The sequence below is a fragment of the Neophocaena asiaeorientalis genome, unplaced genomic scaffold (assembly GCF_003031525.2).
Source record: "Neophocaena asiaeorientalis asiaeorientalis breed wild unplaced genomic scaffold, Neophocaena_asiaeorientalis_V1.1 scaffold383, whole genome shotgun sequence".
In the NCBI taxonomy this organism is placed as follows: Eukaryota; Metazoa; Chordata; class Mammalia; order Artiodactyla; family Phocoenidae; genus Neophocaena; species Neophocaena asiaeorientalis.
The window spans coordinates 70,237-95,047 of NW_020173940.1; the positions used below are offsets into that span (position 1 = coordinate 70,237).

The 24,811-nt window shown below is 36.3% G+C and overlaps 1 protein-coding gene across 2 annotated transcripts in view; it reads right to left on the reverse strand.

Annotated features, from left to right (window-relative positions):
- The window catches only part of ALCAM (activated leukocyte cell adhesion molecule), a 199,057-nt gene that overhangs the window by 27,390 nt on the left and 146,856 nt on the right, over positions 1-24,811 (reverse strand). The window contains exons 4-13 of one of the 2 annotated variants that reach the window (XM_024752715.1): positions 21,090-21,154; positions 19,773-19,860; positions 19,134-19,316; positions 14,129-14,256; positions 12,522-12,654; positions 8,240-8,352; positions 5,128-5,263; positions 4,887-5,020; positions 2,233-2,365; positions 87-125 (exon numbers count right to left, since the gene is read on the reverse strand). In XM_024752715.1, coding sequence (XP_024608483.1) covers positions 87-125; positions 2,233-2,365; positions 4,887-5,020; positions 5,128-5,263; positions 8,240-8,352; positions 12,522-12,654; positions 14,129-14,256; positions 19,134-19,316; positions 19,773-19,860; positions 21,090-21,154 — 1,152 coding nt within the window. The remainder of the gene's footprint in view (positions 1-86; positions 126-2,232; positions 2,366-4,886; positions 5,021-5,127; positions 5,264-8,239; positions 8,353-12,521; positions 12,655-14,128; positions 14,257-19,133; positions 19,317-19,772; positions 19,861-21,089; positions 21,155-24,811) is intronic. The other variant, XM_024752716.1, reaches the window with a different exon arrangement.

The following is a 24,811-nucleotide window of genomic DNA, read 5'->3' on the forward strand; positions in this document are numbered from 1 at the left end:
ACAGCTAAGAAAATTACTTATACAATGACACTTCATAAATCTTGAGCGGATAGTCAAGGAAGAAGAGTCGGCAGCATAGTACCTACCACTTATCTCGTCTGCCTCATCGTGTTCTGGAATACTTACTGAAATGAAAAATGTTAATATGAAATTAAAAACAAAATTTGTTGATATATGAAAGTCACCTTTACCATTATAGTATGATGTAAAAATACTCAAAGATAAAATATCTATTCTACAGCTAAGGGTAGAAAAAAATTTACACTTAATAGAGTGTGAACTTCCCTACGAAGAAATTCATCTTGTTTTAAAGAAAGGCGAGTAGTTAAAACTGCAAAGGTATTAATCTACTACAGATAACTTCACAACTGACAAGCTATAGTATTGATCTGAAATCCATATTAATTTCCCCACTATCTACCACCTTTTAATAGGACTTCTTTTTTAAGAGAAACAAGTTGCAGTTTATGAAATCTTCAATGTAGTGTTTCTCAACTTTTTTCCAATTTTCTGACCTCAATGGAGAATTCATTTTCATCCTCTAGCGTCAGGGATTTGCCACTAGAGACATTCTCAAAGTGGTAGGGGTGGAGGTTAAAACTGGGGACGTGGGCTTCCCTGGTGGCGCAGTGGTTGAGAGTCCACCTGCTGATGCAGGGGACACGGGTTCGTGCCCCGGTCTGGGAGGATCCCACATGTCGCGGAGCGGCTGGGCCTGTGAGCCATGGCCGCTGAGCCTGCGCATCCGGAGCCTGTGCTCCGCAACGGGATAGGCCACAACAGTGAGAGGCCCGCGTACCGCAAAAAAAAAAAAAAACACACAAAAAAACAAAACTGGGGACGTCTCAGAGGTGAAGGGGCAATGTATGTGATGCTTGTAAAAGCCCTCCAAATGACTCTGATAGTGCCATGCTCCTGGCCCATGTTAAGGATTGCCACTGTGGTGGATTATCATCTAATATTAGACTAAATAAATATCCTTCTATGCACATGGGCTTACATCAGAACTTCCAGTGATGTTTGTTAAAATGCAGATTCCTAGACCCCTCCTCATACATACTATATTGGAATTTCTCGGTGCTCAGTGAACTTGAAAATGACGGTATTAGATGTTGATCAAACCACTGCAAGGTCTAGAAAACCACTATTCGATGGGTTAGAATAAAAAGAGAGACTTGTGTTCAGGAAGAAAGGATAAGTTCTCTTTGTAGGTAGGACAAATCAATACTCACTGAATTGAATTCAGAGAAGTCAGTACTCCTATTTTAGAGTTATGTTCGTTTGGTTCTTTTCTCCTGTCAATCCAAAAGGCTTTTAAATTCCAGTCATATTCTGTTAAGGACCATTATCTTTAGATAATTATTTTCTCCTAGCTCCAGCTAATTCCTAGCTAGTATATCTCTATCCTGCTAATGTCACATACAGGATTCCAACTGACTGAAGAATGAAGGTTTGGAGGGTCAGTTAGCATCTTGTCCAGAACTGAGCCTCATTCTAAGCCAGCCCTGTTTTAAGACTGACATGGCAAAAAAAGAATTACAGAATTGAAGATGAGAGATAATTTCAAATTAAATAAAGAAGCTGCTACTGGTATGTTTCCATTACCTTGATTTCAGCATTGACAGATTTTTTTTTGTCACTTTCTCTGAGATAATCTCATTTGTTTGTTTTTGTAACCTATGATTCAAATATGATATTCAAAAGCATCAGTTTTTGAAACTAGATTTCAAGAATTCTGATATCAGTTTTACTACCAACTTGCTGAATGACTTTAAGCATATGGCATCCCTGTGCAAAATAAGAATAGGATAAATACTACAAAGAATTGAAATGCAAAATAATAGATTAAGGGGAATTAAAAAATTACCAAAATTAAAATTGTTACAGAAATGTTTTCAGATAATCTTTGAATTATCTGTACTCTGAACACAGAACATGGATTAAGAGCAACTTAGTCCTTATCCTCTGTTGATCTTGGAAATATTCCTGTACAAGATAAAGTCTCTGACCCATAAAACATGAAATGATTTAACTGTCAAGACAAGGATTGTACAAGAATGGATACCAGGAAAAAAGAAAAAAGAAGAACCTTATGATGATGATATCAAATGCAAAATAAATAAATAAAACTTACCATAATGCAGCACAGGAAGATGGAATTGAAGATTTTAAACTAATGAAGAATAACTTCAAATTTTCTTACATTTTTAATGCCAGAAAGGAAATACTCACTAGCAGAGACATTCAAGGAGTTTACTGTTCTCTCCAGCTGGTTTTCTGCTGTGCAAGTTAATGTAACATTCTCTTCAGGGGAAATGATAATTTTACTATAATACCTGCCATTGATATAAGGAGATTCCTCTGTCTGGAAAAAGAAAAGGAAAATGGATTTAGAAATGGAAATGAATTAAAAACATGAGAAAGAGTAACACTGAATGAAATGGGATAGGTATGGTGTTCTGTCATGTTATCTGGCATTCAAGGGTACATGTAAGGTCATAGATAAGACCAGTTTAGGTTTATAACCACAGAATGGAGGAAAAAGAGTAGCGAATCCATACCTGGATTTCTGTTTATGCTTCTATTATTAATTCTAATAATTAAATCAATTAAACTCTTCTTTTTCAATAGATGCTCAGGTTAGTCATTATTTTGACATGATAGCACCTGTCTCAAAATAATTAGTTAGAGATTAACTCATCACCAATTTTCTCCTAATAAACATGAATTTAATTCTATTTGTAAACTATGTCATTGTTCTTCACTACAGGGGTGAATTCCTTTACCTTAAGCCATGATATCTAAGTGCATATGTATGTATGGTTTTCTCATGGGAAAAAGACTATTTTTTTCCTCAATTTTCTTGAGCTAAATACAGAGGATAGGTTATTTTTTCAGTGACTGGTAAGTTCATTTGGTTTTTGTGAGGTATTAATGAGGATCATCACTGCCATTTAATTCCTTCAAACATAAGAGAAAATTCACTTTAATCTCTTCCCCAGGACATGACTCCTAAGTCCAACTCCACTAAAGCAAGCATGTACTTGTATTCTTTTCTGGGACATATTATACACACCACATCCTGTATTGTTCTCTATGTGCTTTCTCCTCAACTACATCTTAAAGGCCTTGAGGACAGGAGAGAGCTTCATGCTTAGAGACATCATGGAGCCCCTGGGGTAGGGTTGGGGCACAAGTAACAGTAGTTGTAAAATAATAGATTCACCATGTGATTGAGGAGGGAACAAATAAAAAAATATGGATGTATCAGCACAAACCTAGGACAAGAAAAATAACATATCACCTAGTGGGCCAGAATCAGTCCTTCTTGACAATGAAGAATGGCATTATTATTTTTATCCTCATAGTAAGTTCACCTGCTTTTTTTCCATTTCCCACTAGTATTTTTCACATAACTTTCTCACTGAGTCTTTGTTTTTATTATGTTTATCTCTACAATACATTTGCTTATTTCTAGGACGGCCTTTTAAATCTTTGTGTCTTTTTATTCATCAAATATTTACCAGATGCTTATTTTTCTATTTTCTTTGTTTGCATTACCCAGTACCAAAAGTTATTTTTGCTGTAATTATTACTAAATTGAACTAGAAAGAAAAAAGAATAGAAAAGAAACAGTCATTTTTTATGCCAAAAAATAGATGAGTACATTGTCAGCAATTTAGGTCTTTTTTCTGAAATCAAGAGCCTTTTTGTCCTCCTCAGGCATGTTCTCTTGCTTGTGTGTCCGCATCACACTTAACCAAATCAGGAGGCATTTGCTTGTGTCCACTCCTTTGGGGACCTTCCATACTTGAGCTATGCAAATTTATATCCATCACCCATAGGTGAAAGAGCCAAAATTCACCTTGCTCTGCAAAACTACATTGCATAAGCTGGACCAGCTGCCCAACTTCCCCAGACAGAGAAAGAATGGACATTTTAACTTTATATTGAAACTCTGGTTTATGCATGCCTTCTCAGATTTCAACTGGGTCTGAAGCTGGGAAGAAGGCAGCACAGAAGATTCAAACAATCAAATGGCACATCTGGGTATTCCTGAAGAGTCTTTAGGTGGCTGCACTGAGAAGACGGACATGAAGACTGTCTTAGAGAAAATGGAATTAACAAGTATGTCAGTAACTCAAGCTGACTGGCAATTTAATGGAATTACAGCTCTGAACTGTTAGTGATAGACCATGTTCTCATCTTTGTGTGTGTGTGTGTGTGTGTGTGTGTGTGTGTGTCAAAGAAAATTAATGGTAGTGTTCATAAGTTCTTAGCCCTTTACTACTACCAACTAAAATGGTGTGACAAAGGTACAAATATTACTGTTTATTTTATGAATACTTTATGAATATTTTTGTTCAGCAGGAACCAACCTAGACACTATATATTTAGCTGGCCTTACTCTGGCCCTGGCACACGCAAATCAGACCATATGTTCACAGTATACTATGTTCTTCACCACAACCCAGGGCCCAGTTTCAAGAAGAAATAACACTTAATGTGTATAAGTAAGTAAAGTATTAAGTGAGGCCACTTATACTCAGATGTGGAAGTTCATGATGCAGGAAAGCATATACGTTAGTGCTTTAATCACCCAAGTTTCAGGAATTAATGATCATGGAACAACACTTAATTTATTTCCTTTTAAAAACAGATATTGACCACAACAAAATGATTCTTCCATTCTCCATGGCCCTATGATTTTAAATTTCTCTTTGAGTTATGGTCTTCCTTTGGGAAAATTAAGAAGTTAGCAAAAGCTTCTTCTGAAAATATACTGCAAATTTCATGTTGATAACAAGCTAGCCTACAGTTTAGGTACCTAAATAAAACCGCACATTGGGCCAAGTTCAGCACATAACAAGAAGACAAATACTTGCTTGGTTTATGACGCTTCCACTGCCAGTAATTGTCCACTGTATAGCTGGCTTCGGAAAACCTTCCACATGGCAGATTATTGTTTTAGACAGTCCACTGGGGTCAGTTTTCTTTGTCATTTTGATTTGAGGTTTTCCTAAAATGTCATTACACTTAAAATAAGATGTTGAACTGAGATCATAAAAGAAAGAGATATTAAATTCTCAAAGAAAAATTTAAATTGGTGCTCACGTATTTTATTACCTTCTACAATCAGAGTCAATGACTCTCTTTTCTTTAGTCCTTCAACCTCTTGCAGAGCAGTCTCACAGACATAGTTTCCAGCATCTTGATAATGGAGACTAGAAAATGATGGGCTAGATCGAAGCCTGATGTTATCCTGATTAAATAAAAAGTTAATTATGTCACATGGTACAATTATAACTCTCCATGTATTTATTACATAATAATGAAGCCCAAAATTATACTTCTGGGTCTAATGAAAATGAAAGCTTCTTTTTTTAACTTCAAATTCTTTCAAAAATAGATTTCCTTTTTCCTCTGTACTTTTAGAGTTAGACATATCAGAGTTTTATGTCAGACTCTTCTATTTACTGAATTTATAATTTGGAACAAGTTCATAAACTTCTGAGACTTGGTTTCCTCATTTGTAAAATGGGGTAGTAATCTTACCATATTGAATTGTTATGAGGACTTAATTATATGCATAATATAATGTGTTTACATTAAGGAGAATTCTCAGTTGATAGTAGCTACTCCTTATAGTAAATGTAGATGAATTTGAATTGACAGATATTGGAGACTTGTGCTACATCATCAGTGATGGATATAAATACCTGAAAGTCATTTTATAGGAGACAGTTTTCAAGACAGGGGCTCCATTACACAGCCATGGCAGTTATGACAAAAATGATTTTTAAAGAAACCTTTAATAACAGATTACTATCCTAATTCCTATGAACAAAGGAAATGCAACATTTAATTTTGAAAATCATTTTATAGACAGAAAATAATGCTATTTACCAGAAATTGAAATGTTCCTAAGAAGACAACTAAACACAATCTTAAGATTATGTGGTATTTGTTCACTACGAATTTTTTTCCATTTCCATCAACTAACCAATGGCCAGGCAATATTGATCGGCACTACTGACATGAGGTATTTAATCAACAGCAGTGACTGCAGCTGATGTGGAAACTGGTTTAGCCAAGTAAACTTAGTTTCTCCAGTCCTGTAGTAAAACACACTATGAGTGTTCATATGCCTAGAATTTCTCTAGCCCTTTGACCATTAACTACTACAAATACCTCATTCATCTGCCTAGAACTTCTCTAGCTCTTTGACCATTAACTACTACGAAGACCGCATGCATATGCCTAGAACTGCGCGAGCCCGTTGACCATTAACTACTACGAAGACCGCATGCATATGCCTAGAACTGCGCGAGCCCGTTGACCATTAACTACTACGAAGACCGCATGCATATGCCTAGAACTGCGCGAGCCCGTTGACCATTAACTACTACGAAGACCGCATGCATATGCCTAGAACTGCGCGAGCCCGTTGACCATTAACTACTACGAAGACCGCATGCATATGCCTAGAACTGCGCGAGCCCGTTGACCATTAACTACTACGAAGACCGCATGCATATGCCTAGAACTGCGCGAGCCCGTTGACCATTAACTACTACGAAGACCGCATGCATATGCCTAGAACTGCGCGAGCCCGTTGACCATTAACTACTACGAAGACCGCATGCATATGCCTAGAACTGCGCGAGCCCGTTGACCATTAACTACTACGAAGACCGCATGCATATGCCTAGAACTGCGCGAGCCCGTTGACCATTAACTACTACGAAGACCGCATGCATATGCCTAGAACTGCGCGAGCCCGTTGACCATTAACTACTACGAAGACCGCATGCATATGCCTAGAACTGCGCGAGCCCGTTGACCATTAACTACTACGAAGACCGCATGCATATGCCTAGAACTGCGCGAGCCCGTTGACCATTAACTACTACGAAGACCGCATGCATATGCCTAGAACTGCGCGAGCCCGTTGACCATTAACTACTACGAAGACCGCATGCATATGCCTAGAACTGCGCGAGCCCGTTGACCATTAACTACTACTAATACCTCATTCATATGCCTAGAACTTCTCTAGCCTTTTGACCATTAACTACTACAAATACCTCATGCTAAATATGCATTTTAACTATCTGAGTAAATAAGAAGTTGTGATGAGGTTGTGTTTAAGAGAAAGTGAACTAAGAAACTGAGCTTTAAGAGTAAGATAAGAAGTAACAGAGGATCCAGCATGAAAAGAGATAAGAAAGCAATAGAAAATAATTAACATTTTCATCAAGAAGAAACTCGAGCAATAAATTTCCCACAATTTTTTTGACAAAGATAATTCTTGCCAACCCCTATTTTAAGTGGTTTGTATGTGTTTTGTCAACACATCACTGGTTAAGTGCTTCTGTTATATGCCATGTTCTAGTAATAAATGGACTGGGTGTTCAGATACACTAGCCAAGGATTCGAGTGGAGGGAACATAGTTACAACCTTTCCCTTTGGTGATAACCTTGTCTCAAATCACCAATTACCAATTCTACTTTCTCACTCTAAAAAGATAATACCAATGGTTGGGGCCCCAGGTAATGGCCTACATTTCAGACAATTACAAGAATATAAGTACTCAGGAAATACAGACAAAGCTCCTAGTATGTTCCAGGTGTTCTACTATGGCCCAGGGGTGAAAAGAGATCTCTGCCTTCAAGGAGCTACTAATTCATGGAACCCACATTCAGACACTTAAGGTCAGTTTCAGCAGAAAGGCAGAAGGTTATGTGACTAGAGTGCAGTATTTATGCTGGGTAAGGCCTGAGCTCGTCTCCACTCTGTCACCTGTGGCTCTTTGATTTCTCCTGCTTCAACTTCTTTTGAATAATGTGGGGAAATAATCATTTTCCTACATATTTCACAGGGTTGTTGTAAACACACTGTTTATAATGTTGTGGATTAAAACACATTGGAAGTCGTTAATCCCTAAAATGTGTAACTGTATATGTGTGTGTAAACATGTGCATGTGTGTATGTGTATAATTACTCAGTAGGTACACATAATTAAATTAATGCCCCAAACTAAGTTTCAGAGAATCAATTATGGATGCCATAGTGATGCTGAGTACCTCTAAAAAAGTTTATTGTGGTATGATTTGTATTATATAGAGAGAAACAGAGTATGAGTGTGGGTGTATAAACATATTGTGTAAATATATAAGCGAAGCCTAAAAAGAATTCAGTTCAAACAGTGGAATATTACCAAGGAATATTACTTACTTTCATCCATACCACAGTTGCGTTCCTACTAGCAGATATTGTGCATGACACAGGCAGAGCATCGCCAATCTGCTTGGTCACTTCCCCACTTGGGTTTAAGGACAAATCCAAATCTGTGAAGCAGAAAATATGCTTGAAATGCAACTCCAGAAAGATAGTCAAAATATTTTTTGAGAAAAAAATAGATGAAAGAAAAAAAAAATCCTTCTAACTGCACTTGAAATTCAGAAGTGATTTATGTGACTGAAATAACTGAACTGTAGCATAATCAGTCTAGCTTTTCAAGCCAGCTTTGAGATCAGTGTGGACAAGTGAACGGTCAGTCTAATTGATTATGCATTTATTTGCAGTTAACATGATTGATGTTTTGACTGCATGTAAGTGCTCACCTGGGGCCTATCACCTTTAGAAAAAAATTCTTAAATCACTTCTGGAAGAAAATAAAGAAAGATGATGACTAAGTAAATATTATAAAAAGAGTTGATAAGGCACACCATTGGAAAATCAAGTATATTTAGACAGCAGGTGATAAACTAAAAAACCATTAGGTGTCTACGTGTTTCTTCAGAGAGAATTGACTATAATGGTTAGATATTTTTCAAAAATGCTATCCCGTTTCTCATGTAGTTGAAATTTTAAATAAGATTTATTATTAGGTACACTGTCAGCAGACACCACTTTTTAAAAACAGAGTATAAATACATCTAAGGAAGTAAAATCTTTCAGATGGAAAGTAATTTCTATAAAAATCTTACTGTCATGGTATGATCTGTATGAGGAAAATCCAGTTCAAAAGAACGTTTATTGTACAACTACTATGTTCCAAGCACTGACAGGAGATACTGAGATGAATAACGAGCTTACAATTTACAGTTTGAGGTAGAGGTAATATGCACTCAACTATGTGATGACACTACACGGCAGCATGAAATCAGCACCTAGTGGCAAACGTGCTATAGATTAGGAGCTCAAGAAATATCTGCTGAAAAACTAGAGTAAGGGCTACAGACAGAGGTACAAGCGAAGACTTATGGGAGTGTGGAGAACAGAACCAACTTGGCTTTTAAAGCAGTAATAAAGGCATTGCATGGAGGCAGTATCTGTTTGTGGCCCCTGATGGTTGAGAAGGGCTTTGATAAGCAGAGATGTTGGGAAAACTTCTGCCACATAAGCAAAGGCAAAGAGGTGAGAGAGCTTGGCAGATTTTACAGTGGTGAGTAAACTGGTATGAATGGTTATAACACATGGAAGGTAAACCTATACAAATAATTAAGGCCAGACTAAGGACTGTGCTTGCCATGCTAAGAGTTGGGACTTTATCCTATGGCAGTGGGATTTGCTATTGCATCCTGTGCTTCTCCTTGGTTTTACATGTTATAATTGTAATTTATTGACTGTTTACAGCATTATTTTCAACACTTGTTTCGCCTGCTAGGCTGTAAGCATCTTTGGGATAGGGACCGTGACTTGAGTTGTCACTGTGTATCTACAGTGTCTGCCACATTGTAGGCCCTCAAAAACTATTGTTGAATGAATGAAGGGAAGAAGCATGTTTCTCATTAATATTAAAATAGGCATTATCACATAGAAAAGTGGAGTTTCCTCAGAATATTTGGTTGAATTATATTTAGATGAAAATTCAATTCAGGGCAAGTTAAAGCTTTTTCTTAGCTGGACAGTTAACTTGCCAGTGAGAAGATAAAAGAAGTGATTTTAAAGGATGATGATGGACTTTGAAAGCTTGGATGAAGAATCTATATGTGCGTGAATTGGCAGAGGACTAGTAAATGCTTCAACAGCAACTATAGATCTGTGGGCTAAAAGCCTGATGAGAGGTCTGTTCTGCTAATATGTGCAAGTACTGGTTGGTGCTTCTCTATCTACTCCCTTTAGTCATCTATGGAAAGGAAACAAATCTTTTTTGAAAGCAAACAATTTAGAATAAATGGGCAAAAATAAGATTTTTATGTTTTCATTTCATGTAATTTAGAGTAAAACCTTGATTTACTTGCAATGCTATTTTAGCTTTTTCTTTTTAATAGATTTTATTGGAGTATAATTGCTTCACGATACTGTGCTAGTTTCTGCTGTACAACAACGTGAATCAGCCATATAAAGACATATATTCCCATATCCCCTCCCTCTTGCGTCTCCCTCCCACTCTCCCTATCCCACCCCTCTAGGTCGTAGCAAAACACCGAGCTGATCTCCCTGTGCTATGCTGCTGCTTCCCACTAGCTATCTATTTTACCCTTGGTAGTGTATATATGTTGATGCTACTCTCACTTCGCCCCAGCTTCCCATGTCCTACCCCTCCCACATTCCTTGTCCTCAAGTCCATTTTCTATGTCTACGTCTTTATTCCTGCCCTGCCACTAGGTTCATCAGTACCATTTTTTTTTTTTTAGCTTCCATATATATATGTTAGCATATGGTATTTTAGCTTTTCAGAGCAATACAGGCCTTAGAGCCCAGTGTTAAAGCCTACCTTCCAAAAGCAAAATGTATTTAAATCCAATTAAATGCACTGAAATTCAATTAAACTGTTACATGCTTTTGTTTACTTTCTTTTTAATCGCAGCTAATCATTGAGGTATTATGTAGCCGCAGCACAGCCTTTTGCCTAAACCTTCTGCCATCTATCCTTCTCTGCCTGATATACAGGTGATATAAATGAGAGATCTCTTTCTTTAGCGTCCTGAGTAGCTAGCATCTCTTAAACATAAGCAGGGAGCTCCCCCGGTGGCGCAGTGGTTGAGAGTCCACCTGCCGATGCAGGGGGCGCGGGTTCGTGCCCCAGTCCGGGAAGATCCCACGTGCTGCGGAGCAGCTGGGCCCGTGAGCCATGGCCGCTGAGCCTGCGTGTCCGGAGCCTGTGCTCCGCAACGGGAGAGGCCACAACAGTGAGAGGCCCGCGTACCTCAAAAAAAAAAAAAACCCCAAAAACACAAGCAGATTGTACCATCACTAAGCACTGGAGATTATTGGTTATTGGCCCAAAGATTTCATGAACAATGATATCAGAAAGTTATTCCACAGGCAATTTTATCTGCTGGTTATATTCCCTCACTTCACTTCTTTTCCCCTATGGAAAAAACTGGATAAATGTCCTCAGAGAAAAAGTAGCACAGTTGTTATCCTGACAGGTCACTGTTTTCTCTCTAACTAGCCCCTGATGGCAGACACACTCAGATATGTTCAACATGAAAATGGAGCAAACAGAGAAGTAGCTTAGCTGTGAATATTTCTTAACAGTCCACTGTAACCACAGGGCTCCCCAGGGTGTGCTCCCAACATCAGACACTCAAAAGCAACCATCTGGTTACTCTATTCCCCGATGTACCTCCTTCAAACTTCTAGCTCCTATCCTGCGTGTTTTCCAAGTGTTATGGGTGGAGTAATAGATTTAGAACCATTTCCTCAGAACAGTTTCTAATATCTCTTTCAATTCTGAAACAAAGAAACACTCATATTCAGTGGGATTGTAGTGGATCATGTCTAGAGAAACCTTACTGTAATGGATCATGTCTAGAGGTGCTGTTGGGTGCAAAGGACTTATTAGAAAATTTGGCTTATATTTCCAAGCAAGACTGACATTTGCCCAAAGCACTCTGTGTATTCTAGTGTCACCAGGGAGCAGTTCAAATTAGTTTCCCATTTCTACAATGCATAGGGTACATCAATAATACAGACTGTCAGGAGTTACAAAATGAAGAACTCAAGTGAAGTACCTGTTTTCTATGCATATTTATTTTTTTCTATCTACTGGAGTAAATATAACTTTTGGAGTATCTGAAGTATAAAAGTGGGTTAAAAGTTCTGGGTGATTTCGAAGTGGTTCTGTCTCTAGAAAATTTCTGTTGCTTGGGCTTGGGTGTTAAGAGTACTCTGTAATTTTAAAAAGATACTTAACCTACACTTTTCTTGGCCAAATGCAAACCTTGTAAACTTCGAGAATATCCAAATATTTTCTTAAGATATAAAATAATTTATTTCTTTAAGATGCATGTGAATATTTTATTAATACCACAAACTGAAGACATTTAGAAAGAAGATGGAGGTTTATCACTGCCAAAAGTTGCAATTATTAGATCCATTCAAGATTTCAATATTGTAGGGGAAATCTGGACCAAAGTTGGGTTCACGCTGATGCTCTTTAGTAAGTCTATTGAAACCACATTATTTAAGAAAAATGTAGCTGCAATTTATTTGAAGAGATAGCAAAGTTAGACTATGAGAGGCCTTTAAAGTGAAGCTGGTAATGAAGAATAAGGTGACTTACAGTGAACTGTGATGGCTGTTGAAGCAATCATGCTCTTTTTGTCTATCAGGGAGCATTTATAGTCTCCTGTTGCATTGCGCCTCACATCTGCCAATGTGTAAGTATTTGAACTTCGTATTCCTTCGGGCTGTCCCTTTTGATAGAGGCAAAATGTCAGATGATTACACTTGGTAGCTACAACAAGAACAGTTATATTTCTTGATTAAAATGACATTTTCTCAGATAAGAAAAAAAAAGGAATGTATTTCTTCGATTGGACAAATGAGAGTAGAGTTTGTATTATCTGAATCCTGGAAAAATAACTGGTCATTTCGTTCTAAGGAAATTGAGAAGCTAATTTACATTGTATTGATGACATCTATTTTATTGACAGCATGGCTTGTGTTTGTTAAGGCAGATTTTTAAAAAATGTCTAATACTTTATTTTTACATTTATCCCTTGCTTAATCTGACAAAAAGATCTGCAGCTTAAAAGAAAACATAACATATAATCCAAATTAGGAAGGAAGGAAGGGAGGGAGGGAGGGAGGAAGAAAGAGAGGGGGAAAAGAAATTTTAAAAAGAGAAAAGAAAAAGAAAAGAATTAATAACTAAGAATTTTAAAAATATATAGATGAATTAGGAGGATATAGTAACAAAAAAGATAATTGTTGTTAAAACTAAGACACAAATTTGGCTCTGTCATCCCTAAAAAATCAAGGTAAAAACATAATTAGTTTCAATTTTTCATTTGTGCTTTAGACAAAAACAATGTGTCAGTTTATTAAGATAAACAGAATTTTCTGTCAACATTTAAGTAGAAAGGAAATCACTTATACTTGTCTTCTGAGTAATATAGTGGATGATACTCTTAAACATTACTGAACAATGCAGTGGGTGACATTTGTGAACAGATCCCTGCAGTAAATGCAGTACAGAGTTGTATATGGCTTCTCCCAGTGGAAGGTTATGTCAAACGCCAACTTGGGAAGGCTGTGGGAGAGCCAGCAAGTGTCCTCAGACAGAGCTCTCTCCTAGTCTGGCTCCATAGCATCTAGAACACATCCAAATTATCCTCTAGATATCATTTCTTTCAGCTGTGATACTGATAAGAGTTGAGAAAATGGCTGTTTAAGACCACATACAGTGGCAAGATACAGCCCATTGCTTTATTCTATCAAGCTAAATATAACGTGCAACAGAAGTGTCCCTATATCAGAAATTCAGGGACGTGTTCATGAATGCACTGTGTATAGATTCAGAATCCACATCAGACCATTTGCTGTCATCATTCTTCATTTTATATTTGTTTGCTTCTGAAGAGCAGATTCGTATACTTTATTTGGATAATGAGACCTTGAGTTTCTACCATTACAGTTTCCTATGATCAGATTTTTTCCTCTTTGTCCCTGATTTCCCTTAACAGTGAATTAAAAAAAGTCAAGAGCACTGGCAGATGCCAAAAAACCTTTTAAAGGACATTCCACAGGTGTCCCTTGACTCCAAGAATAACATCCTTGCCTCACTCACGCTGCCCAAGAATATACAATTCTTAACGTCAGCCAGCTGCCAAACAACAGGACAGAATGATGGTGGTCTCACTCAAGTAATAATTCTGAAGCACTTACTGGTAAGTAAAACAAAAACTCCTCAGGAGGAGGGTTACCATTTCCCAAGCATTTAAGAGTGATGTTGTCCCCTTCTTTGATGGCATTTTTTGATGGAAGCACTTGTATTGTCACCTGCTCTGTAGGATCTGCAAGAGTCACAGACACAAGTTAACCATTTCATCAAGTACCAAATTACTCAGTACATACAATGAAAATGACTAAATTATACACAATTTTCTCAAGAAGCTAGTAATGGTAATTGCTTAAATGTATCTTTTTATAGAAGGATTGAAGTTAATAGCTACTTGACAAGTACTAATCTTGGTTAGAGCAAACTACAAAGAGACCCTGTTACATAAAAATCAATTTCTTCTTAGCAAAATGTCTTTACCTGAGGTAGGAATGACCATAATTATTTTATGTGTAAAAGACCAGTAGGAACAATCTCACTGTATAATCTCATTATAAGGACATATAACTATATTATATGTATCTTACAGTTTGGAAAGACTGGAGCAGCTAGCAAAGGAGCTAAAACTATTAGCCCCTCCCCCACACTTATTACACAATAATACCTTATATTAAATAAAAAGGGACATGAGCCAAACAATACCAGCAAGATTTTTGGCATGCCAGAGAGTAGATCTGCTTTCAAAAAGATAAATCCATGAACTGAGGGAGACCCTTAACACAATCAACAGAACTGTGAATGTATTGTAATTTTTTTCTGTTCATTGGAGCCAAGATGCAACTTTCATTCCATTTCGGTCATTTTTATGGTGAAAATAGGGCTAAAGCATATTCTTTAGTTGAAGCTACTGCTCAACAGTAGAATGCTAAAGAAATTAAAAGCTGAATACACAGTGGACCATATCCAGCTAATAGGAAAGAAAAGGAGGTGGTGTTGGCAGTTATAAATGACCCACTTTCTAATGTATCCACTTGTTATGTAGCTGATGATACAATGAACAATGAATTTTGAAATCATATAATGCAAAGGTTTATTTTAGAGAACCTCTTCCACAAGGCTTAATAACTACTGAGGCATGTGTCTATATTTCCAAACCGGCAGCACCAGAAATTATCTATGGAGACTTATTTTGCTATTAGCTAATAAAATGAGACGAATAAGTGGTAGATTTTGAGGCTTTTTTCTATCTCTTGCAGTCATTTACTTACCTTTCTAAGATTAAAGTGCAGCAAAAACAACCTAGAAGGATTGTTATAGATTGCTTCTCTGACTTTTTCCCATGCTTGGGCATCTCTGAATATTTGCCCAGAATGTTCTGAGGCTAATCAAAGATTGGTTTAATATACTTGTTCATTTTTCTGAATTTGCCTGAGGTAGTTCCCTGACCAGCAGTTCTCAGTTAAGTCAGAAAGTAAATAAAGTTTGTCCTCCACTGGCCTTCCATTTCTAGGCCTCCCTCACTCGTTTTCATGGCCCTTCTCTGACTAGCTTGGTCTGTAGCACGTCACTGCAGCACATCTCTGACCAAAGCTGATGCCAGAACAGCTAGGAATCATAATCGGTCTGACTTCATGCTCTATTTTAAAACCCCCCTTCTCTGTGTTCCCTTTGCAATAGGCTCTGCTCTGTACTAGAGAGTTGAAGAACTACACTGAGATCAGAGGTTAATGTAACACATTTGAGTTTTAACAGTAGCCTTCTGGTTGCCCACTATTTTTGTTGCGTCCAACAAAATTAAAGATCTCTTGCTCTCCCTTTGACTTTCAGTTTGACTCTATTAGTAAATCATCAGTCTGCCAGTTACTCTGGCTTTCTCCTTTGCCCTCTCTTATCCACTCAATCACCCATTCTTAATGATTAATCCTTATATTTTGCATCTGATTCTCCCCTTCTATTCCCACACTTCTCTAGCACAGGCTTTAATTAATCTACACCTGAAACATTGCCTTCAAATTCATTTGGTCCTTCACTGTGAGCCTTTCTCTTTTCTACATCTTTATATATATTTTTTTTTCTCTAAATAAGTTTTTGAAGTAGTGCTTTGAATATTACAATGATATTTAAAATTCTTCACGCATTCCCAATATGTAAAAATTGAAATAAAAATGTCTTAAACTGGTATCCACAATTGCCCTGAACTTAGTTCAGGTAAGACTCTTATAGCTCACTACTCCATAAATACCCTTACGTAATGATCAAAAGAGTCTACTCAATTTTTCATTCTCCCTTCTCCCCATTTATCCTCTGTCCACTCATTTATTCACTCATTTGGGTAATATTTGTTTTGTGCAGGCACTAAGTGCAAGAGTTACAAAGTCAAAAACAGCAATTCCCTGCCCTCAATGAAGTTTCAGTTTATTTATGATGACACCAAACTTATCCATTAAGACTGTAACAACACAAAAACTGCCTAAGATGCATAAACATAGTAATCACTGGTAGCTTACAGATCCGCCAGACTGGGAAGCTTCCTGTAGGAATTGACCCTGGAGCTGGGTTTTGAAGAATAAGGAGGTGTTTGCTGGATAACAAAGGTAAGATAGTGACAGCATATGGATAGGAATGTACATAGTATTCTACAGGAGGAATCCGGAAAATAGAACAGACTACAGAAAGTAGTTAAATGATGAAGGTTGAGACGTGTCAGGACCATGGCTATAGGGGACTCAAGGCATTTTGAAATTGGGAGTTTAAAGATTAACCTGAGAGATCTGGGGAGTCGCTGAAGAGTTTTAACCACAGTAGTGACATGTTCACATTTGTGTTTTAGAAAGATATTTCTGGCAGGAGCTTGCAGGGCAGTTTGGCGTGAACAGACAGGAATACTATTTTAGAAGTTGTTACAAAAATACCAGCAATGAGGAATAGTGGCATAATCTTAGGCAGTGTCAGAAGGCAGAATCAGACACATACAAAGATGAAAGAGTTAGATTCTATAAAACTTCTGACTGGATTCTATAAAAATTACTGACTGGATAGGGTAAAGGAGTGGACCAGCGCGTCTTTCTCAGGCTTCCTCAAGATGAACTGATCAAATTTCTTTTTCTTGAATGTACTCTTCTGTACTTTCCATTTAGCTCCTCCTTCACTTCTCTAAAGTCACCCTAGAGCAGTGGCTCTCCAGCTGTGGTCCTCAGATGATTACCATTAGCATCACCAAGGAACTTGTTAGAAATGCACAGTATTGGGCCCCTCTCCACAACTACTGGATGAGAAGCTATAAAGCCAGGTCCTGTAACTTGTTTACTAACAAGTCCTCCAGGTGATTCTGATGCATATCCTGAAGTTTTGGAATCACTATCCTTGGGCACCTGAGCTTTCAGGACTGTCCACTAAGTCCCTGTGGCACTTACCACTTGCAACTTTGCATTGACAATTTCCTTCTGATGTACATGTCTTACTTACCTATTGGAATAGTGAACTCCTTGAATGTCAGGACTATATATTAAACACTTCTGGGTCTTTGCCATGAAGCCCAGCACTGCATACATTGTGCCTTCTCAAAAGCTGTGCCCAGTGCTCCCCACACAGCCAGCCACAGTAAAATCATTTCCTTGTTCCTCATCCAAGGACTTTTCTGCCCATCTATCTGCCCATGCCTGACACTCACATACATTCTGTTGTTTCTTAAGCCAATTTCCCGATCCTTTTCACTCATCTTGCTGTTCTTTCCTATCTTGTACTCCTGTACTTACACCAAGATAGTTTATTTCCAACTGAATATCTTTGAACAGAGTTCTGCTTCCACATACAGAAATAATAGTTTGATTTTAGATAAGCTGTACAGGATGAAATCCTTTCAATCCTTGCTTTTAAATCAAGTTGAAGTTTATTTACGAAGTTTAAGGCAAAACAACCCATTATGTTTAGGGCATGTGGAACTTCAGTTCTGTTCTTCCATAAGGTTCTGCACTTCATGGAGCCAAAATAAAAATGTAGCTGAGATAAAACTCTTTGAAGGTTCAGTGGGCATTTCTACCCTTTCTCTCAAATAGACATAGAAGTACTAGGTTATTCTACAACATAAGGCAGTATTATGAGAATTTCTGATTCACTAAAAAGTAATAATAAAGTTTTCTTGCATCTTTCCCCAAAATCTATCTCTAGCCTATGCTTATGAAGTAATAATGATTATATCGTAATAATGAAGATAGTATTTAATAATGAGCATTTAATGTGCTATATATTGTGCTGTTTTAGGTTTTTGATTTTACTTAATCTCCATAATAACACCATGAGTTAAGTATTACATTAATATTTTTCCTATTTCAAAATAGGAAAACTGAGATCTAGAGTAGTTAAGCTTCTTTTCTAGAAATACAAACTAACAGCACTGGGACTGGATTGCCAGCATCTTTGCTCTTAATCATATTATCTTGGCTCCTGTCTTACAGGAAAGAGCACAGCATTGGAGAAAAGGATTCTAATCCACTTGCCACAGCTAAGTTAGGGCAAGTCTCTAGGTCTCACTTTACTGCTAGCTAAAATAATGGACTTACATCAGATGATCAAGAAAGTTCCTTTGTAGTCTAATATTCAAATCTATTAAGTTAACCAAAACATGTTGGAATTCAAAATCCTATTTAACTTTTATGCAATTGATCTCATTATTAAAATAAATTTCTTTATTAAAATGGAAATTCCATATTAAAAAAACCCAATCAGTCATAAGCTTCTATTCATCTGTCATTCATTCAGAAAACCATCAGATGGCATTCTGAACTCCTCCGAAATCTAAGGCTGTGCGTCAGGGCTGAGGACTACCAGAAGAAATCAGACTAAGTTAGAGATCTTGTGTTTAAGGAACTTAGTGTCTAGTGGAATACAGAAGAGATGATTATAAATAACAAAGTAGAGAGTGAAAGATATCATAGATGGATAAGCATTTATTCTATAGGTCTTGCAAAGAGGAAGAGATTATTTGGGTACCATGGAATGGGGATGGGGGTTTGGAAGTAGATTCCAAAGAGCTTTTGGATTGGGACTTAAAATAGCATTGGAATATTTTTTCTAATACATAAAAATTGCATAATTTTATATTGAGTTACTTACAGTAAATATCAAAGACTGCTTGTTCAGAGTAAACTGTTTTCTGGCCAGATGGTCCATAATACGTCACAGAGCAGGTGAATGGCATTTGAATGTCAGCCTTGGTTGTCTTGTACTCCAGGGATGAAGTCATGATATAGAGCTGAGTCACTGGGTCCATTTGCTTTTTAAAAATTATGACCACCGCTGAAGAAAATAAAGAACACTAATGGTAGGATCTTTCATCGGAAAATCACAGTCCTTAATTAACTGTCACAGCAACTTTGAGAAGTGGTTTTGTCCTTCTTACTGTATTTAACAGGAGGGAAAATTGACATGTAGTGAGGTAGATGTCTTTTCAAAAACATGAATCAGAGACATGGACAGAAATAGAATCCTGGAATTCTATCTCCCACTCACTTTAATTAACTTTTAGAACATGCCATATAGAGAAATAATTTTCTCTGCTCTTGATTCTTCTGCACAAGGCCTAAAATGATGTTTTAAAAATCCCTTCTGATTTAATGGATACTTAAAGTAACAAAGTATAGAGTAGTAGATCAAAAGAGGGCAATGCACTTAGACTCAGGATAGTCTAAGAAATGCTTAGACAAGAGAAAGGCAAAACATGTCATCTGAATTTATTGCCCACTTCTTACCCACCTCCTTCAAGGGGTTGCAGAACTTTTCCATTCCTGTACCACGTGATGTTGCCATCCGGATAACTGTCTTTTGAAATGCACTCACCCAACTGCAAAATAAAGAGGAAATATTACAACCTTGGTTCCATCAGTGGTTGTCCATTTGAAAGCCCCTGACTCCTCAAGGGATGCAGAGCTACTCCAATGATTTCCTGACCCATTCATTTTCCAAGCCTTGACTAAGGACTGAATGAATGCACTCTTGTATAAAAACAATGTTTTGTGCTTAAAATTATGGTCTTGCCCATTTTAAAATGTGCAATAGATGCTGCCACCATTAATGAAATCACATTCATTTAAAAGCATTACCCAATTCATTTTGACAGTATTCAGTTTTAACATTAACTAAATAACATAACTATATGAACATTGGCTATTACCATGGTTCATAGATCTGTGTATTCAAGAATCATTAATGGTATTAAAATGAGGCTGCCTCTCCAGCTTCATGCTACATTTATTTCAGATGACATATACTTACCACGATCTATAATCCCCACCACTTTATTTCACATGTGTTCTTAATATTTAGTGTTGTATTATGCAGTCAAATTCATTCTGATTCAAAGAATTCTGAACTTGCTTTTTCCCCCAGCCAAGGAAAATTTGGCTATTTTAGTTAGTGAAAATGAGATTATGAATCAAGTGATGTGTTCATATATGGAACTCCAGTTTTGTCCCTCCTTCAATACAGACTTCCTTCAAACCTCTGCTACAGTGATTGTTTAAATCTGATCTTATCCCTTAACTTCAACTTTTCAATAGTTTAATTTGTCAATAAGATAGAGACCAAGCACTATACATGACAGAAGGCTTGTCATAATCCAGCTTGTCTTTAACTCTCGAGATTTATCTCTTGTTGCACTCTCTCGCCCACTGGCTAAGCACCCAAAATTCCAGCAACGCAAATAATGTGTTTCCCAAACATGCCATTTTCTTTAACATGGTATTATTTCATATTGTTGGAAAGCCCTTTTTACCTTTGGTCTGGAGAAAATCTACTCATGTGTCATTACTTCATTAAACATCCATTTCGTTCAAACAAGAAAGACTTATGCCTCTTTTTATTCTCATCTCCCTCTCCTCCCTTCAGAAATGACCACGCCTTCCTCTGTGTCTCCTCTCTACGTTGTGCAGACTTTCTGCCTGGCACCTGGAACACTGTCAGCTGTCAGCTCCACTGAGCAAAGTCTATCTTATTTGTCCTGGCATCTGAGGCCAGGAGAAGGCATTCAACACTAGGCTAAGGAAAGGCAATTCATCAAAAACAAGTTCTTACCTTTTTAAGCTGCTCTGTTTCAAGAAATGGGGCTTTGCTTACAATTTCGGGTTTAGATGGTTGCTCTAAAGTTAAGTAGAGAAAGATTTTAAGTGCATGTGGGAGAAGAAAATGAACTTTTGTGGTTTGGTTTATAGAAAAATAATTCATTTACTCAAAGTAGAAAAATAAGCAACAAAATAAAAAATAGATTTCTCATATAATCTATAATTAAGAAATCTGGTTAATTTATCCCTTCCAAATATTTGCTTTATTATATTAAATATTATTTTAAGTGCTTATTATTCCTGTGAATAAAATATTGGTAATGTTTTCTGGATGCTTTATAAACAGTGAGTACGGTTTAGATTGTAAACAGAGGTTAATATACTAAAGAGGATATGTTATCTGCAATTGGTTACCATGTGCACTTTCTACTTAATAATTTCCATCTCCTTAGATGAAAACCTGAGCCCACATGAATCTAAATCACAGGGGTGCCTATTTAAAATGCAGATTTCTAGGCTCTACCTGGCCAACTAAATCAGCGTATCTGGGGAAAATCCTATAAACCTACTTTTTAAACAAGTTCCATTGGGGATTCTTGGGCACAGTGGAGTTTAAGAATCACTGCTCTAAAATCATGGGAAATGCAAAGTGGCTAAGGGATGTAGAAGCCCAAGTTTCCTGTGTATCTCACACCTTATCTTTTAAATGAAGTTATATTATGAAACTATAAATGTGAGAAAATCTTTCAAATTTGGAACCTGAGATAATGGACAGAAGCGTTTTAAATATAGGAAGCTCTGTAAGCATAAATTCTAATAGAGGCTTTGGGAAAAATTTATTACAAATTGCAGCAAGAAGGTATTATTTAAACTTATTTTATTCTTAGCTATCAGTTATCTATCAGTGATGGATTTTTAGACTTTTTAATTAGCTCTAACAATTAGTCTATAGAAAATGGATATTGTCTCATTGTCATTGATTTTTGTGAGTCTCATGGAGAACTAACTATTCTATTTTCAAAGAAATAGACAAAAACAACCAGCTATTCTCTCTTCTATAGCCTTATTGTCTACCACCTCTATCCTTTTAATTTTGATTACCAAACTAAACTAAATTGCTTTTGTATAATTATTACTCAATTTGGAATTCAGTTATCGACATGTTACCTACGCAGACCATTATAGAAAACAAGGATGAAGACAAAAAGTCAGCAAGATGGGTATCACCAAGATTGTATGCAAAAATAATGTAGGCTTCTTCAGGTTAACATCCTGAGTTAATTTTCCCTTTGCAATTGTTTTATATTAGAAATTAGAATAATTAATAATAATAGTGAATCTGCCTATCTGTTGAGCTTACACTTTAATTATGAGGCTTATTTACTATTAATTCTAGAAGTATAATTCTCTTAATACAATTTTCTGAAGAGCGATTATCTATATTCTAAATGCACAGATTGGAAAGAAAATATAAGAAAGATAATAAAATGGAAAAAAGAAACATAGAAAAATAGGAAAGCATAACAGACAATTACATTAACACAAACAAGAAGTGGCACCTGGCTACCTGATTGTTAGGAATGTGACCAAAAATATAAAAAACTGACAAAATATAAAAAACTGATCCAGCAATTTCACTCCTGGCATATATTCAAAGAAAAGAAAAACTCTAATTCATAAAGATTCATGTACTCCTATGTTTTTAGCAGCATTATTTACAATACACAAGATACGGGAGACACCTAAGTGTCCATCACACATAAAGAAGATGTTACATGTGTGTATACACACACACACACACACACACACACACACACACACACACACCCCTAATGGAATACTAGTCAGCCATATAAAATACTGAAATTTTGCCATTTGCAACAACATGAATGGACCTGGAGGGTATTTATGTTTAGTGAAATAAGTCTGACAGAAAAAGACAAATACTGTATGTTATCACTAATATGTGGAATATAAAAAATAAAACAAATGAATGAATATAACAAAACAGAAACACATTCACTGATATATAGAACAAACTAGTGGTTACCAGTGGGGAAAGGAAAAGGGGTAGGGACAAGATATGTGCAGGGGGTTAAGAGGTAAAAATCACCATGTATAAAATTAATAAGTAACAGGTATATATTGTGAAGCACAGGGAAATATAGCCATTATTTTGTAATAACTTTAAATGGAGTATAATCTATAAAAATATTGAATCACTATGTTGTACACCTGAAACTAATATAATATTGTAAATCAAGTATACTTCAATTTAAAAAATGTTTTTCAATTAGAAATAATAAATTATAAAAATCAAAACGACATAAATAGCTGTTCCTGGGAAACATGTGGTAGGGGATTAAAGCCTTCTCCAATACACATCAGTAAGTCTTGGTTTTACCATTATCTTAATGTAACATCATTAATGTTCATAATTACAACTCTGAGTTATTGATAAAACCTTAAATTATGTTCAGAATTCAATGTTTTATGGCAAATGTCTAATACCTTTGAGAGAGGGCTACATCCAAAATATTTAAACAGAACAAAAATCTTGGAGCTTGAGTAAATGTAAGTTCTCTGGGAACTAAAATCAGTTATTCAGTGACACCTCTCTGAAAGCTCAAGAGAGGTAAGATATTAAATTAATTTTTGTGGTTGATCAAGTGTCAAGATTAACAAGAAAAAAAGAGCAAATAGTTTTTTGTTTCCTCAGTACTATCTACACCTGGAATATATAGAGAGATTTGAAAAAATCTTCCAAAAAATTAGGCTCTTAATAGAAAACGAGGATGGGCAGTTTTGTTAAGTTGTACTAATTTCTAGTTCACCAAAATCAGATACCATTTCAGTTGGAACATACTTCCTCTAATGTCAAATATATTCCTCTACTTTGACTTATAAACCCCATATAACAATAAATACTGATATGTAACAATTGTTGGTCTTTTCCAACAATGGCCATGTGTGCTTTGTTTCCATAAACACTTTCTAAAATTTATTCTTATTTCAATAAAATAAAACTGCAGCAAACCCAGGAAAACCTGATGAAAGTATGCTTAAAATTTAGTCGTCTTTGTACTGTTATTCACTTTTCCATTTAGAAGAGAGAGTCACAGGGGGTATTGAGAAAGTAATGGTAATACCTATTGCATTTCTCTGAGTTATTTTCTCAAACTTTTGTTTCAAACCCTCTATATTAAATACATATTTTGTATGTAACTTTCTCTTATATTAGCTTGTAACAATCGATGAGTATTAGTTAGAAGACCATAAAAGAGGATGTGTACTATTTTAGCAAAATTCCATATTGATTCCGAAGTGTTTTAAAAAAACTTTATGTGAATTATGTCTTAATACGATTCAAGGATTCATAACTAAGTATAGAATTGAAAGGGAAAGTCATACCACAAATTTATTTGCATTAGTAAAATAATTTTGTCAAGAGTTTCACAGCCAGGTGAGGATGGAGTGATGAATGCAAAACTGCTCTATATCACCCAAATGCATGAGTGTTATTCTCAATAACCTCAGACAGAGGATGTGGCTCAATTGGATATGGGAGGAGAGCAAGAAAAGGCAGGTGCACTGGTTACATTGAGTCAAGGGTGCTTCTCTCAGTACTTTGTCAGCAATCAACTCTTGATGTACTTTAAGTAAATCACTGTGAGCATGAAATCATAGTTTATTTTCCTTATGAGATGGGAAAAGGTATTTTTTATATTTAAAGAA